This window comes from Microplitis mediator, chromosome 8 (assembly GCF_029852145.1).
Source record: "Microplitis mediator isolate UGA2020A chromosome 8, iyMicMedi2.1, whole genome shotgun sequence".
In the NCBI taxonomy this organism is placed as follows: domain Eukaryota; kingdom Metazoa; phylum Arthropoda; class Insecta; order Hymenoptera; family Braconidae; genus Microplitis; species Microplitis mediator.
Genome location: NC_079976.1, coordinates 14840462 through 14859111, shown reverse-complemented (window position 1 = coordinate 14859111; position 18650 = coordinate 14840462). Strand labels below are relative to the sequence as shown.

At 33.3% G+C, this 18650-nt stretch overlaps 1 protein-coding gene across 2 annotated transcripts in view; it reads left to right on the top strand.

Annotated features, from left to right (window-relative positions):
• LOC130673548 (neither inactivation nor afterpotential protein C-like) overlaps window positions 1-18650 on the top strand; it is a 1009353-nt gene that overhangs the window by 908460 nt on the left and 82243 nt on the right. For both annotated transcript variants that reach the window (XM_057478586.1, XM_057478585.1), the window contains exon 18: window positions 13066-13150. In XM_057478586.1, the coding sequence (XP_057334569.1) occupies window positions 13066-13150 (85 nt within the window). The remainder of the gene's footprint in view (window positions 1-13065; window positions 13151-18650) is intronic.

Below are 18650 nucleotides of genomic sequence, written 5' to 3'. Positions count from 1 at the left end.
TAAATTGAGAGCCGTTGACTATTGGCATAGCGGGAAGAAAAATTTAAGTATGGAGAGTGTCACACAAAACTTTAAAAGAGTGCAATCTTTGTGGCAGTTACGACGGTGGGCTCATACTTTAAATCAAGGAAGGACTTAAAGAGAAAAATTAGCAATAATTTGTGAAGTTACACTAGAAAATTTAAAAGCAGCTGTAGGTGCAGGTTTAATAGTACATAACTGCAATTTAAAAAGATGGACCTTACAAGCCCAAAAAGTAATTGGTGCCGAAGATTTCCGTTTCACAGCATCACTAAAGTTGATCCTATCATTTAAAAAAGCACATCACATTGTATCAAGGAAAGCAAATAAGCTTATCATGTCCAAAACAATTGTAAATGGAAAATTATCAAAAGAACAAGCTGAAATATTTCTTAATAATGTGAAACGAAAAATTAAAATTTATAAATTTCTAAATGTATACAATTCAGATCAAAGTGGTTTTCAGTTGGAAGTGCATTGCGGTCGAACTTAAGCCGTTAAAAGAGAAAAGCAGGTATGATGTCTGGTACATTCTGTTACTTCTACGACACATAGTTACGCAGTTCAACTAACTGTATCCGCTGATGGGAAGCTTTTATCGCCACTATTTTTGGTTTTAAAAGAACCGTTGGTAAATTTGAACTAATAGTTAAAACGCCGAGTTTTAGACCACAAAATACACACCTAGAAGCATCAAAATCAGGGAAACTTACATCAGGTATAAATTATTTGTTACTTCTTTGAATTCAACTTAAATAATTGTTGATAAACTTATTTCACAATTTTGAACTTTCAGATCCTTTCAAATTTTGATTAGAGAAGTTGAAATGTTACGTCCTCGTCACCCTTCAACCCTTTATCCGAAATTTAGAGGCCGACTAATAAAAATTTCATAAGACGACGTTGGGTTGCATCCTACCACAAGCAATGATGTGAATTATCATCCAAAGTCAACATCCAGGCACCACCGGAGTCTTCATGAAAAATTTTGTTTAACTATATACGTTATTATTGTACATGGATCTGGTGCATAATGCCAGGCCAAATATTAACAATACCCGTAATTATTACATTCATTTTCAATTATGTTAATTTCTTTATTATACGCATGAGTATTTGGAAGTACGCATTTCTTGTGTATATATATGTATGTATGTAACTGGGTGAATATGAGCTTGAGCGCATATGTCATATCCGCGGATATGGGTATGCCCTCATGGCCGTTCACTCATATATATAGATATATATATGTATATATATATTTGTATATCTTACAGTTATGTCTTATTCATACATATATATATATATGTCGGAGGGTCAGCAGGTAGTTGAGGGGTACTCTTGGTACCGTCGTTATTATCACCATTATTTGGAGACATTTTTATTTAAACAATAAAATATCAGATAAACAACAAAATAATTATCGTCACGCACAAAAATTACTCTCGAGGAGATTTCACAAATGATTAAAATATACAAATAATTAAAGTATTACAATATGTTATAATTTAAGATTATCGTTACACAATATTAAGTATTCACTAAAGGCTAAATATTACAATAACTACACTCAAATAATTATATGGATTATAATGCACAAGTAGTACAACAGTATTCACTAATTTAATATACAACTCAATCGTAGAGTTAACAAAATATACACGACAGTAAAATTAGACTTGAGAACGAATACACGGTCAGCAGGATACAAGGTGCTGTCGACTCAAGCTCAAACAGAAGTGTGTTTGCACTCTGAACTCTTACTCTAAAAAAAAAAAAAACTCTCTGTCTTTACCTAAAAGACCCAAACGAACTGCCTTATTCTATATTGCAATTATTTTACTATCCTCTGACCGTGGCTACGTTTGGTGAGCAGATGCCACTCCAAGTCTAAGCCTACCGTCATAAAAATATTTTACAACAAGCTTAAAAAATTTCCCAATCCGATTAAGTTGTAAAATATTATTGTTAAGTATCGTTGTTTAAGAAAAATATAAACTAAAATGTAGTTGGGACTTTCCAAAGCCTCTGGGAAAACCCAGTTACAATTTTATCTCCGACATATATATATATATATATATATTGAGACAATGTGAATTGTCATCTTCTCCCTCAGCCTTGCGGTTCCCATTTTTCCCCGTCTCGTTGCCGTCTGAAACCACCTAAAGCTAGTCATAGTGCCATGGTCACATGACTAGTTATCACCTCAACGCATAACCGAGAGGAGAAGTGGGGAGCGAGCCCAAAAACTCAGCCCTAAGACCCTACGGTTATTGAACTTCACTTCGATCCTGGATCAATTAGTGATAAGACGTATAATTTAGTTTTACTGTCATATAATAGCAATTTATTTGCGACTTTGTTAATACGGATAACTACTTTGTAAATCGGGAAATTAATTTGCGTTATAGTTGTATTAATAGCAATTCTCTTGCGATATACTTTACTGTCCAAGTTTACTGATTATTATAAACAAAGTTAGTTCCATTAAATATTACTGTACGTTACCGGTGATATATTCGCGAAATAAAATTATACTGTGCCACGCATCTGTCTACATTATATCCAGCGCTTGCACTTTCTTGTAAGTAATTTTTATTATTATAATTGGCAATAAACAATCATTGCAATTGTCAATCATTCACTGTATCCACTATCTTTTCATCCTATTTATTTCCTATTTTACTGGTAAGCTTATCAAATAGTCTGATAAAATAAATATTAATTAAGTTACCAATAGTAATTCGACCATCAATAAGAATATTCTATAATTTTATAAGCCGTGAGGTAAGTTGATAAGTTTTCTCATACGTTGCCGAGTTTGAATAAGTGCGGGTCTTTGCTTTGCAAGAACTCCAGCCCACTGCTCTGTCCAAGTAAAATAAAATTTGTTAGAGGCCAGCCTAAGCCAGGGTTCAACCCGCGAATTCTGGTGGCTGCTGGTAAAAATCGCGAAGACAAAAAGCGATTTGTCTCAACTGGCGCTCGAACAGGGACTTTGCAGTAGTTCAAACGGACAACAAAAAATTTTATTAATTTTTCTCACGGCTTTACAGTAAAAAATTTTATAAAAATTTCCAGTAACAATTTTAAAAAAAATTTCTTACCAGTATCAAAAAAAAAAAAAAAAAAATCTACTTTTCTATACTCATAACTTCATTTCATTTTATCATTCATTACCAGCATCTAATTTCATAAAATAGTTCATTATTTTAAAATTTCTTTTATTTATTATAAATTGTATCAAACAATATTTGTTATTGTAATTTTGTGTGCTAATTCGTTCCTATAAAAAATATTATTTGTACTTTGACCTTGAGATTATATTAATCACGCGCTTTGTAATACTAGAAGCTAGCATTTATTTCATAACAGTTTATTTGACAAGAACAACGCAAAATAAATACAAAATAAAATTTTCAAATAATACTTTTGTTCGGATATCTTCTAAGTGTAGTAAATAAGTTTACAACGTTCTTTGTAATATACAAAAGATTACTATACTCGTTTCCGGCTTAACATACAATATCTTTTGCTCGACAAAACTCTTACCAATAACAAATTAAAAACGTAAACAATCTACAAATAAAATCTTTGCAGTAATAAATAAAAATTTATTAGTCATCAAGAATCCTAATTACCAAAATAAATTATTAATTTGCTACATTTAATAAATAAATAAATTTCAACAGCTTTGAAATAAAATTTCATTGTGACAATTCTTGACAAAATAAATCTATTTATAATCCGATAAAATTTTAATCAGCTCAGATTAATTAAAAGTATCAATAATAAAATTTTTATAAACTATTATTTCTGCAAAGAATATATTTTTGAATTAAAATCAAGTAAGAGAACTTTCCTGTCAAACGATGTCGCCACAGAGAACGCCGATTTCGCAACTACCCGCTTCGGTCAACTTGGCTAATAATCCTGAGAATCTTTTACATTTTCCTATTACATCGGGTGCGTCGATACCGAGCACCAACGCAATAGAGGAACTCGCTGTTTTCTTACAGACGCATGACGTACATAACAGCACGTTAAGCACCCACAGTCAACAAATTAATAATCATAATATTGTTACCACTAGTGTGAACGGCAACGCTAGTACTTATTCTCACAATATTAGTGGGGTTGTTCCAATAACTGAGCAGGCCCAAAACACAACCTCCGTCGCCGTCCTACAGGACGTCGTTTTTCACCTGCAAACAGAAATCGAAACATTGCGAGCTGAACGGCAACATCTACTCCAGATAACTAATACTGTCCTGCGACCATCCAGTACAAGTTTGCCACTTGCAAACCTTCAGACAAGTACTTCAAGCACGTGGATGACCAGGGAATTATTTTCTGCTGCTACGGTAACGTCACAAGCAGCAAATTCTCTTTCGGCTGCTTACGTAGTCCCATGTCTTCCTACATACGTTTCGGCTACACAAGCAAACGGGCTGCAGTCGGCCATGTCTGGCTTACTTGCGCGGGAACCGTACGCGCACTCAACAGTCCCACTACCAACTCACACGTCGCTGCCACACATGAGTATGCAATATCCAGTACAGCCTGACATACACATCAACAACTCAAATTCTGAGTCTACTACTCTATTAAGAAATTTAGAAACTATGATGAAAATAATTTTGCAAAAGCTGGATCAATTGCTTATAAACGCCACACTCGAAAAAAATACTCACACGAATACGATTCCAACATCACAAACATCTGCACAGAAAGTCCAGGTCTGCGGTCGTTGTACTAGAATCGGACACGTTGCCGAGGTTTGCTGTGGACCTGTAACCGATGAACTACGTATGAGAGCGGGACTATCTGTCCGTCATCGTCCCGCAACTTCAAGAAAACGCGTAAGCGGCCTGGTAGACTTGAAATGCTTTATCAGGACTCCCGCAGAAGAGATTCAACCAAAAGAATGTACCACAACTATTGCTGACGTTTCCGAAGATAAAACAGACGCCCCTGAATCAGTTATTCACAATGGACATATTACTTGTTACTATCCGATTAAGTATGCTGCTGAATCCAACGATACACAAAGTACTCTATTGCCTACGCTCAGTAATTACTCATATTACAACACCTGTAACCAAAGATACTCAGGGCCTACGGATTGGACATTAACTGGGTATACCCAAGAAGAAGCGGAGAAATTTCATCAAGCTCATCTACGTGCGATCAAGAAACAAGAAGAAGAACAAGAAAATTTTTACGTTACTGATTCGGACCTAAAATTAAAATAAAATAATACAGTCATAAACTAAGTAGTTGATAAGAAAATTTATCATGCGTTACCGAAGTGGATATACTCCAACAATATTTTCCATCAAATTCATACTCATCTCATTCATTCATTTCATTTATTATTGCCAATTGTAATAATTTTTAATTACAGCGTCGAGTCTGGGAGCAGTTAGCAGACTGAATAATCGAAATCTTTAAATAGTATTACTTCTTCACAGTCTTCAGACTTTCAAAAAAAAATAATTGTATTTAATTATTAATTATAAATATTACGAAATTATTTTTAACAGTATCTTGTAATATTAGTTCGTAAGTGGTAAATACACACTTCTAGGCTGATCCAGATCGAAGTCCCAGGATAGAAGTGAACCTCAAAAGGGTGACTAAACTTTAATATTTTAGTATCCCTTACGGCTTGCAATTAATTACTGGCAATATACTTGCATACCGGACGATACCACTCGCAATTAAATACTGACGATCTACTCGCAAAACTTGTAAATAATTTTCAAATTAATTCTATTTTACGGCAATCTACTTGCATACCGGACGATACCACTCGCAATTGCAAAAATTAAATACTGACGATCTACTCGCAATACTTGTAAATAATTTTATCAAATTAATTTTTTCGGCAATCTACTTGCATATCCGGTGATACACTTGCAATTGAATAAAATACTGACAATCCACTTGTATATCTGGCGATCTACTTGCAATACCTGTAAATATTTTCATAAAATCAATTTTTATATAACGGCGATCTACTTGCCAAGCATTTACGGTGATCTACTTGCCATTACTATGGCGATCTACTCGCATTGTAAATATTGTAAATAAACTAAATCATTCTTTTCAGTCGGACAACCTAGACGAGAGGTCAAAAGGGTAACCTTGGCTTGGTGGGGGGGATTGAGACAATGTGAATTGTCATCTTCTCCCTCAGCCTTGCGGTTCCCATTTTTCCCCGTCTCGTTGCCGTCTGAAACCACCTAAAGCTAGTCATAGTGCCATGGTCACATGACTAGTTATCACCTCAACGCATAACCGTGAGGAGAAGTGGGGAGCGAGCCCAAAAACTCAGCCCTAAGACCCTACGGTTATTGAACTTCACTTCGATCCTGGATCAATTAGTGATAAGACGTATAATTTAGTTTTACTGTCATATACTAGCAATTTATTTGCGACTTTGTTAATACGGATAACTACTTTGTAAATCGGGAAATTAATTTGCGTTATAGTTGTATTAATAGCAATTCTCTTGCGATATACTTTACTGTCCAAGTTTACTGATTATTATAAACAAAGTTAGTTCCATTAAATATTACTGTACGTTACCGGTGATATATTCGCGAAATAAAATTATACTGTGCCACGCATCTGTCTACATTATATCCAGCGCTTGCACTTTCTTGTAAGTAATTTTTATTATTATAATTGGCAATAAACAATCATTGCAATTGTCAATCATTCACTGTATCCACTATCTGTTCATCCTATTTATTTCCTATTTTACTGGTAAGCTTATCAAATAGTCTGATAAAATAAATATTAATTAAGTTACCAATAGTAATTCGACCATCAATAAGAATATTCTATAATTTTATAAGCCGTGAGGTAAGTTGATAAGTTTTCTCATACGTTGCCGAGTTTGAATAAGTGCGGGTCTTTGCTTTGCAAGAACTCCAGCCCACTGCTCTGTCCAAGTAAAATAAAATTTGTTAGAGGCCAGCCTAAGCCAGGGTTCAACCCGCGAATTCTGGTGGCTGCTGGTAAAAATCGCGAAGACAAAAAGCGATTTGTCTCAATATATATATATATATATATATATATATATATATATATATATATATATATATATATATATACACTTATATAGTCTAAATAGGAGTGTATATGGGTATATGTGTGTATAATGCACTTATATATTATGCATTTATATATTATACATTTGTACGCATACATTTATACGAATACGTAGCATAAGCTACCATAACATGAGTATTGCCGTAGTGATAGAATGAAATAAAACGAGAATAAGCTCTTCAGGGTTCATTCTCGCCTAATACCTTCCGATGAGAACCAACGTCTAATAGAGTCAATCTCACCCTTAAAAATTTTCTTTTTTTTTATAATCAAGGAATTGGCGGATGGTTAGCACCCTGAACAGTTTTTCTATAAAAATTTTATAAAATTATTGTATCACGTGTGCTATCCATCTCACTTATTCCTTGGTTTTTGCATTAATAATTTAAACAATATTTACTGCTGACGAGATTAAATTTAATAATCAAAATTTTAATGATTCAAACGAAATTAAATATTTTGAATAAATAATAATTCTTAGAAGAATAAAGTATCGAGATAACCAAAGTTGCAGTCTAAACAAAGGGCTGAGACCTCATCTTGGCGTTGATTCTCACCACCTCCACGCCACATATAGAAATTAGGGGGGGGGGGGGGAATTGGGGAATTAGCAAAGAGAACAAAGGAGTCAAGAGAATTAATTAGCAGTCGAGTGACAGATTTTAATGAGTGAGATCTGCTGATGATCTTGGAAGAAAAAAATTAATCTATTAGAATTTTACAAAGGTAAAATTTGTGATGTTTCAATCACTCGAAAAGTAGAGTCTACCTGAAAACTTAAGCGTTACGAGTCAAAAATAATTTTGTGAATTGTGATTTTTAAATCTTTTGATCTTTTCATGATAAAATTTATTAAATACACTTATCCAAAAAATTAAAGGAACAAGAAAATTTTATAAATTTTTTAGTGATTTTTGGAAGGCTGTATTTTCGTGAAAAATGATCGTATCGAAAAAAATAAAAAAGCAAATTGAAGCTTGAAATCTCTAGTTTAAAGATCTTCCAGCAAAATATTTTTTTGAGCCACGGTTTTTGCGGAATCATAAGAAAAAAGTCGAGACAAAATTTTTCTAAATTTTTTAGTTTTGTTTTTTAAGTCTACGGGGCTGGGAAAAATTTTTTCAAAAAAACGAATTCATGGCTCGTTTAGGAAATTTATTCAGCTACAATTTGCTTTTTTTTGTTTCTCTTTACGACAATTTGCTGCTGAGATATCAGCCTTTAAATGAAAAAGGAGCCTTTTGTCTTTGATTATTGATATCTCAGCAAGTAATGGTCACACAGTAATTTAAAGGGCAGTTTAATAAACTTGAATAAATTCCCTACAAGCTCCATTTTCGATTTTTTCAAAAAAAATTTTTTTTTCATCTTTGATATCCATTTGAATAACCCACAAAAAATGACCATTTTCTGGTTTTTTAGTCAACTCATCGCTACTCTGCAAATATTGATAAAAAAAATAATGTTGCCAGGTAATTTTACAGCTTAATGTACCCCCAAAAACCCTGGAAATTTTCAGATTGATCCATTGAACCGTTTGTCCAGTCCGATTGCTCAAAGTTTTGCAAAACAATTAAAGGAACAAGTTTTGTTCCTTAAATTGTGTAATCATTACCAAGATGAAAAAATTAATTTTTTTCGGATTTTCTTTCATTTTTGCGTTAGTTATTCAGTAAATGTAAGGTCAAGAGGGAAAAAAAAAAATTTTTTCCGAAAAACGAAACAAAAATAACCCCCCCGAATGAAACGTAAAAAAAAAAAAATGTAAAAAAATTCTTGTTTTGTCTTGTTTTTTGGAAAATTTTTTTTTTTCCTCTTTACCTTACATTTACTGAATAACTAACGCGAAAATGAAAGAAAATCCGAAAAAAATTAATTTTTTCATCTTGGTAATGATTACACAATTTAAGGAACAAAACTTGTTCCTTTAATTGTTTTGCAAAACTTTGAGCAATCGGACCGGACAAACGGTTCAATGGATCAATCTGAAAATTTCCAGGGTTTTTGGGGGTACATTAAGCTGTAAAATTACCTGGCAACATTATTTTTTTTATCAATATTTGCAGAGTAGAGATGAGTTGACTAAAAAACCAGAAAATGGTCATTTTTTGTGGGTTATTCAAATGGATATCAAAGATGAAAAAAAAATTTTTTTTGAAAAAATCGAAAATGGAGCTTGTAGGGAATTTATTCAAGTTTATTAAACTGCCCTTTAAATTACTGTGTGACCATTACTTGCTGAGATATCAATAATCAAAGACAAAAGGCTCCTTTTTCATTTAAAGGCTGATATCTCAGCAGCAAATTGTCGTACAGAGAAACAAAAAAAAGCAAATTGTAGCTGAATAAATTTCCTAAACGAGTCATGAATTCGTTTTTTTGAAAAAATTTTTCCCGGCCCCGTAGACCTAAAAAACAAAACTAAAAAATTTAGAAAAATTTTGTGTCGACTTTTTTCTTATGATTCCGCAAAAACCGTGGCTCAAAAAAATATTTTGCTGGAAGATCTTTAAACTAGAGATTTCAAGCTTCAATTTGCTTTTTTTATTTTTTCGATGCGATTATTTTTCACGAAAATACAGCCTTCCAAAAATCACTAAAAAATTTATAAAATTTTCTTGTTCCTTTAATTTTTTGGATAAGTGTAGTTAAATTAAAATAATTTTGTGAATTGTGATTTTTAAATCTCTTGATCTGTTCTCGATAAAATTTAATTGGGAAAATTTGATGAAATAATTTAATGAATTGTGATTTTAAATATTTTGATCTATTCATGATAAAAGTTATAGAATAATTAAATTTAAATAATTCTGTGAATTGTGATATTTAAATCTTTTGATTTTCTTCAGGATGAAATTTATAAAATAGTTAAATTAAAATAATTTTTGTGAATTGTGATCTTAAAATCTCTTGATCTGTTCTTGATAAAATTTAATTCGGAAAATTTCATAAAATAATTAAATTGAAATAATTTTGTGAATTGTGAATTTTAAATCTTTCGATCTTTCCTTGATAAAATTTATTTGGAAAATTTTATAAAATAATTAAATTGAAATAATTTTGTGAATTGCGAATTTTAAATCTTTCGATCTTTCCTTGATAAAATTTATTTGGAAAATTATATAAAATAATTAAATTGAAATAATTTTGTAAATTGTAAATCTTTTCATCTTTGATAAAATTTATTCGAAAAAATTTATTCATAAATTAATTAAATTAAAATAATTCTGCGATTCGTGGTTTTAAAAGTTTATTTGGGAAATTTTAATTAAAATAATTTCAAGAAATTTGTGACATTTATTTATTCGATTATTTTGATAATTTGAAATTAATTCTTTTCACACAATTTTAAATTAATTTGTGAAATTTATTTATTCGATTATTTTGATAATTTGAAATGAATTCTTTCCACACAATTTTAAATTAATTTGTGAAATTTATTTATTCGATCATTTTGATAATTTGAAATGAATTCTTTTCACACAATTTTAAATTAATTTGCGAAATTTATTTATTCGATTATTTTGATAATTTGAAATGAATTCTTTCCACACAATTTTTATATTAATTTGTTAAATTTATTTATACGATTATTTCAATAATTTGAAATGAATTCTTTTCACAAAATCTTAAATTAATTTGTGAAATTTATTTATTCAATCGTTTTAATAACTTTAAATGAATTCTTGCCATCAAATTTGGATTAATTCAAACCCCAATGGGTTAAACATGAATAGGTTAACCATGTCACCCAAATTCGTATCTCAAGCCGCTGGTGATAATAATAATAATAAATAAAAAGTTTTTTTTATACAACTATTGAAATTATTACTTTTGGTAATAGGCGTGGAGGATATTAGAATTTAACCTATACCATATAAATATATTTTTTTCTTATTATTTTATAATTACCTTTTGTCAATTCAAATATTCTTTGTCTATAATAAATCTGAGGAATAAGTCGGATCAGACGTTATCATTATTTTATTTAAATGAAAACCTCCCGCCGTGTTTCTAATCGATTGAAATCAAAACCCAAAGTCTGTAAGTGCCCGGGTTGTCCCGGTTACCTTAAACCTGTTCCTGAGTCAAATAATTCCTATAAGTTGATTCCTATAACAATTGGGGAAAGACCTCTTCCGTTGACTTGGGTCAACGAAAGAGATCCTAGGTTTAATTTCTACGCTTCCAGGCTTTTGAACGATCCAACAGTAACGGAAGTGATATACTTCCCTGAGACCCCAGTTCCTGAGGTAATAACGATTGAGTGATCCACGGCGGCGTTGCCGTTTTATAAAATTCAGAAACAACAAAAGTACCGACAAAGTAAGTACCTCCCGGTACATTTCACATAAAACCATGATTTCAACATCCATCTAATTTAACCAGAGAATATTCCCTGGGATCAATAGATTCCTAAAAGGTTCTAAAAATTCTCACGATTCCCCTAATTGATATAAATGTTACCGACAGGACGTAACATGAAATAATGGGCGTGTTCGGCCGAACTAAGTCCTGAGTTACTTAGCAAGATTTTGTATAGTAAAAGTATATTTACTATACCAAATCTTATTAAGTCCTTAGTAAATTTGCTCAGGACTTAGTTCGGCCGAACACGTCCAATGATCATACCCCAAGGTACAGTTGGAAAAATTCAACCGTTTGATGTTTTTGGATTCCGAGTATAGAAAAATTCTGTTCTACATTTCTCGGATCGTACAATATTGATGAATTTGGATATAAATCTGCATTTACGAAATAACATTACAAAATTGCAATCGCTTACTCTCATATCCAGTAATCATCACCTCGATATATAGAACTATTCAAGTATTCGTGGCATAAAAGCAAATACACAAAAATAAAACCCGGTGATTCCGAAAATCCTGTGGATTTTTATTTCATGAATCGGGCCATTCTCACTGTGAGGTTCCTGGATGTCAAAATATAGCGATAATCCGCTGTTCATGGTGAAAAAAGACGTTGTGTTTTCAGCACTTGTTTCATAAACATTTGGATTGCAAAACATACGTTAAATAAATCTAAATATAAGAAAATAATGAATATTTAATGAGCATCAAAATAGAGAAATTTTTTTAAATATTTTTTTTAATATTATTTTTTCATTCTTGTTGAAAAAAAAAGTATAAGAATAAAACATATCTTTTTTGGAGTATTCTCTTTTCTTTTCCAAAGCTGATTTGAATTATACGATATATAGAATCCTTGATATCCCGATGCAAACAATCAAGTCTGGAATTAAAAGTAAACAGGTAAGTAAAATATTAAAAAATGATATTATTATGATGCCTTTAATGCTTAAAATATATAAAAAAATAATTTTCGATGAATTAAAACCAAAGCTAATAAAAATATTGATTCTTTCTTGTTGGTTAATGTCGATGGACTCAGGGGTCGTTCATCTCCTGAACTTGATTTGTCGGAAAAACTCACCTTAGTTAATAAAATAACACCGCTACACAATAATATATTATCAGCCTAGTACCTTCATCAATGTTGATTACTTATAGCTATGTCAAAGACTGATTACGGGGTACCGACACCGTTTTCATGGGCCGTAGAACTCAAGATCGAGGGATCTGATCAACAACTGAAACCCTGAGCCCTGGCGCTCAGGATTTTGAAAGGCTTCATTTGAAGTTTGATAGGAGTGATTCAATTATTGTCATTGGTGAAAAATGACGAAAATTTTTTAATTATTTCTAATCATTTATGCATAAATCTTCTTGCTACTTTTGTTCACTTAAATTTCGAAAATTTATCTATGAAATAAAATAAAATAAAAAAATGAGTCGGATATAACACTGTCATCTCAAAAATAACATAACTGACTATCATTTCAATAGAGCATCGTTTTGTAGCAACACACCAATAAGTAACAATATCTTCTTGCTTTTTCAGAATAAATCCAATTTGTGAACTCCAGACATTTGGCCAAAAAAATGAAAACAATGAATCTGATAACGAGCCACCTTTTAATTTCCAGGTAATGTAAACTAAATTTATATTCATGAACTTCAATTTTTAGATTTGTCGTATTTATCATCTGCAAAACCTTTAAATCAATGCTTAAAAAATATATGCTGCAATATTTTGCATGCAATTTTTTCTTTTATTCAGAAGAGCTTCTTTGAGGTGTCGTTAACCAGTTATGAACAGGCGTCATATCTCTGGATATCCATATGTATTCGGGTGGTCCTTAGCTGGGATATTTTTGAATTTCTCATCTCCCAAGAGCTCGAATGCTCCCAGGGGCTCTAATGCTTCCAAATTGATCCAAGAAATTTTCTGAAAATTCGAGCTCTTAATATTAACTCCATTTTTTTTTTGAAAGATATAGGCTTCTAATGTGTAGACCACGTGGCGATTTAGGTTAGTAGTGTGACGTGGTATAACTTTAATTTTGAATTTTGTGGGTCAAATCAGATCAAGCAAAGGATTCTTACATATTTCTGAAAAAGCTCTCTCTTATGATATCGTTGCACTCCTGCCTTGCAATCGCATTTGATTTTATATAACTGACAAAAAGAAGGTTACACATGGGCCATGAGCAACAGATGTTCTTACCTGTTAAAACACAGTGAGTCAATAGGCTTTGAGTCTACGTCTCCCACACTCTTGGCAGATGATACTCAGTATACATCGGCACCTAGGGAGATTTTGTCTGTGTATTCAAGAAATTTTGTACTCAATCCTGTCATACTTGATCTTCAATCGACAGACCACCAGGGATTTCCTCATAATATCAGTACTCTATTCCAGACCAAGTCAAGAGGTAGACCAACAAACGCGAAGTCACTCAGTGGGGAACGTTCTTAGTCTACGAGCTCTATCCTTAATCATCTCTCTGCTTCTAACACCAAAAGATATGAGGAATAAGACTCGTATATAAATCCAGCCATTTCGAAACCGCTAAAAATTCTCAAGTTATAGAACCGCTCAATAAGTTATAGATAAAATTGAACGGAATATAGTATAGTGCTGGATAGCTCAACCATTCAAATATAGTGGAAACCTAAGCATGCGAACCTCTCAATAATACAATTTATAGATAAATTGAGAAAAATATAGATAGCCCGAACTGGGAATCGAACCCAGACCAATTCGGTATCGCGCCGAGTGCTCTACCAGTTGAGCTATCCGGCACTATACTATATTCCGTTCAATTGGATCTATAACTTATTGAGCCACACCGTCCATCGTACGGTAATACACCATTTAAATATAGTGGAAACCTAAATAACGCGACCGCTTCTGCAAAGGACTATTTCTAACAGCAATAAACGAAGAAACACACTTACGCCAGTTTCTTTAAGCATAACCTTCTGGAATGTCCGGAATATGAACAACCTACCTGACTATTTTACTCTTAACCAAAACATTTCATGTATTACTGAAACATAGAGGCACACAGATAGCCCCTCGCGTTCAGGTCCTTTTGCTTCTTGGAAAACTTGATGGCAGCAAGCTATCAAGGACAAAACTCAAGGTCGAGCTAGTGGGGGACTTTTAACTGCCTGCGACAAGACCTGCGGTATGGTCACCATTTCTTCTCCTCACGATCATAATTGGTTCAATAAATTGTAAGCCCGAAATCAACTTCGAACACGCTTGCGACTCACTACAAATGACTTTGAGTGATATCATGAACACTTTTAGTCACGACGTTTTAATTGTGAGCGGCGACTTTAACTAACGGGTAGGCCGGTTACAACACTCGAAACCCCGCATTGTAGAGAATTCCCTGCTGGGAGAAATTCGGTCATCACAAGACGAATTCACCGACGAAAAAGGCCTACTTCTGAATGATATATTCGAGGAACTCGGCTTTGTCCTACTTAATGGCAGAACTTCTGGTGATTGTCCTGGCAAGCTTACATTCGGCAATGCACTAGGGAATACGATTGACTGGGTCTGGGTCTATTTCTCGAGCTTAGTCATTGTAAATACTCTCTTGTAAAGCATATTGTCACAAAATCAAATCACTTTCTCGTACTACTAACATTAAAACTACTAAATACCGAAGAAAGTCATATATCAGACTCGCTGCCTTAATCTTACCTCAAATGGAACCCCACTCAAGCGCCTTGTTTCAAATCTAGTATGCAATGGAAAAACTGATAACTTTGTATCTCTATTGCTTCAAGAGACTTTTCTCCTTGGACATGTGAACACCTGATTATTCGCTGCGTCTCGAACTAGGGATCAATCACATGTCAGTGGAAGTCTTAAAAAATGCATTAAATTGGGTCATACGTGTGTGAGAAATGCCAGACTCTCGCTTCCCCAGAATGTGCTTACTCGGGCTTTGTGAAACTCAGCACCATGGATTAATAAAACTCAACTGAATTGTGTCTGAAAGCTTTATTAAAACCTATTGATGAGGATTCCATTTTGGATGATTTATCTCTTTCTGTCTGGTTGCACTGATACAAATCCATTGTGGAGAAATATCGTTCATCTCGCAAGAACCTTGACCTACAAAGATAGGCACAGTTTAGCTTCCTTCAGCTACCTCATTCAGATCTCTATTCTCCAGCCCAACTACTACGCATCCGTCCACATCATCTGCCTAAGCCCAAAATACAAATAAAACTGTCTTCTACTATTATTTACAATGTAACATCAAACGGCATAGCACACAAGATCGAACGAGATCAAATTTGCACGAGATGCCATTGCTTTACAGAATAATCTGTACTTCACCTCCTAGTGGAATGTCCTGTTTACTATCACCTCAAACGGAAGTACTTTCATCAGCGTCTGACAGCTAACTCTTCGACAGATGTTCTCGTACTATGAGAGGATACACTAAAGTCTACAAAAGCACTATATTTGTTCTTGTGCAAGGCAATGGCCCTAAGATAAAATAATAATAACTCCGCTATCAGCACCTAAGCGAATAGGCAACTTCTAGGCTGGCTATTGTTTCGTCATATCTTTTATAATTTGAACAAACTATATTTGTACTCCCTCTTGTTAATCTAACCAATCGTAATGTAACGTGCGTCAAGGAAATTATTCCTAACAATGGTACGTAAAATAATTAACAAAAAATAAATATACTCCAAGATAGTCCGCATTCCAACCAAAGTTTTTTATGGAACTAACATGGGGAAAATTTCTTTCATTTGTAAGGGTTTGCCCTGGCCTCCCCGTACTAGGAAGTTCGGACAATCCTCCGGTAGTAACTTGAGTAATTGAAGTTTTGGGTTCTGAAATGTCTGACACAGCCGAGTACGCGGCTCGATTTGGAATAGGAGAAAGGTTGATAAAATAATGTAACAAATGTTTCCAAATATAAATTCTATCTCTTTTATTATTAATAACTAATGATTTGTTTAATATATACACTTAATGTTAAATTTATTTATAGTTAATAATTAATAATTAGAAGTTTCGCGATAGAGTTTTACTGCGCATGCGCCACTTCCGTTTGACCGGGATATAAGTCCCAACTCTATTAATATAAATTTTCCCAATAAAATTTATTACGACAATAATTAACGAGCTTCTATTTAATTTAAATTCGTAAAGAAGATTAACAATGTCGAGGAAAAATCCTGACAATTAGAATTAACCGATAATAAATTTCCGCATGCACAGAGATAGAAATAACTTGAATAAATTTAATAAAAAGAATTTAGAAAAAGACGATAAAATTTGATGAGGAAATCTCCTCCACGTGTTTGACAAATTGTAATATTATAAATTTCCCAAAAACCTTTATTCCAAGGAACTTACATCAACCTGTCCCAGGTAATTAGCTGTAGTGGTCATCTTAAACGTAAATCGGCAGGGTCCTCCTTCTGATGTGGTTGAGAACAACGTGGATACGACAACCTTTGATAGAACTGCACTTGTTAATTTATGGCGTCTGCCTGAGTAAAGACTTTGTTATAACGTTGGAAACAAACAGCACAATAGAAATCTTGAGCAACCACTCAGTTCGGCTAGTCGGTGAGAATTAATTGTTGGTTGTGTTGTCTGACGACGAGGTGTCCAGTCTACCCCTACCGTTGCGCCGTTGAATCAAATTCGACGCAAGGGCGGGTGCGCAGATTAAAAAAGGCGTGAAATTTAATTTTTGCTGACCTGGCAGTCGAACACCAGGTCACCGCGTTACACATTCTTTAGAATTTTATAACTCAGTGACAATAATATCTGAAATAATAAGACAAAGGGTAACTAGTCTAATCTGTGATCACTGAACAGTGAATCACTGGTATGTAGAAGAATGATAATAGCAATTTGAAAATTTAATTAAAAGTTATCTGTAACAATCGGTACACCTGAGTCACCACTCAATCGAACCTTAAGTTCAAAATTTTTCATTTTTTTTATATAAAATTAATTTGGAGAATTAGGAACACACTCACCAGAATACAATAATGCATGGGGATACGTACATGCGTAATGTACATGTGTTTATATATATGTATGCTGCCCATATATGGGTACTGACATATTTTGGGTTTGCTCTGAATTCCCACAGACAAGTGTGCAAGTATGAACGGTCAAGTTACAAGATTAAAAGAGACAAGCAAATAGAAAATAGTACGCACAGCTGCACCGCTATGGCCGGTCCCTTACGAAGAACCTGCTGATTCAATGTTTTCCAGATGTCCCACGCGAGGATTTCTCTGGGTCTTCCGCGACCGCGAGTCCCTCGTCATCGTAAAAGTCTTAATAAATATGTCAAAGCATTTCCTTGTTTTAGCTCGGCTCAAATTTTTACGACTTTTCCAGTTAAAACATCTGCTACCAATAGGTCCCGCTGTTAAGCGGATCCTTACTATTTCCTTCCTAATGTACAAATCTCTCTCGAATTTTATTTTTCTCTTAATTTTTAAATACATTTCTCAGAACCGTCTAAAATATTGGTAGCAAGTGTCGTCATAAATTCGTCAGAGAGACGTTGTCTTTAAAAATTACATGGTCCCCCGCAGAACCTCTCTGTTCCCTTTTTCTATGACCCAAATTTTTCCTCTTAATTTTATTTTTTTTAATTATATTTTTCTAGAGTACAAAAATATGTTGACCATAAAAGTCATCATATATTTGTCAAAGAGATGTCGTTTTTTTAAAATCCCACGATTCCCCGCGGATCCTCACTTCCCCCTTTACCATCATAGAAGAACTTTTCTCTCACTATTTTAATTACATTTCTCAGCAAATGTGATCATATATTTTATAAAAGTTATTTTCGAACAGCCCACCGCGGACTTATTTTTCTATCTCACATTCTGTTTACTATAAAATACCAAGAACTCCCGCAATAAATATGTCATTCTCAGCTGCCCAAAAATCAAACTCTTATATATAATTTTTCCTCTTTCTGTAACCCATTCTTTATTTCATCTTCGGTCCTACTTTTCTTTCAAACCTTTTCATATATAAACCCAGGAAAAATACTCAAATTCAGTCATTACCGCCACAACTAAAACCCTTGTCGGATCTATCCACGAGTAAAATTCCAAAGTTCG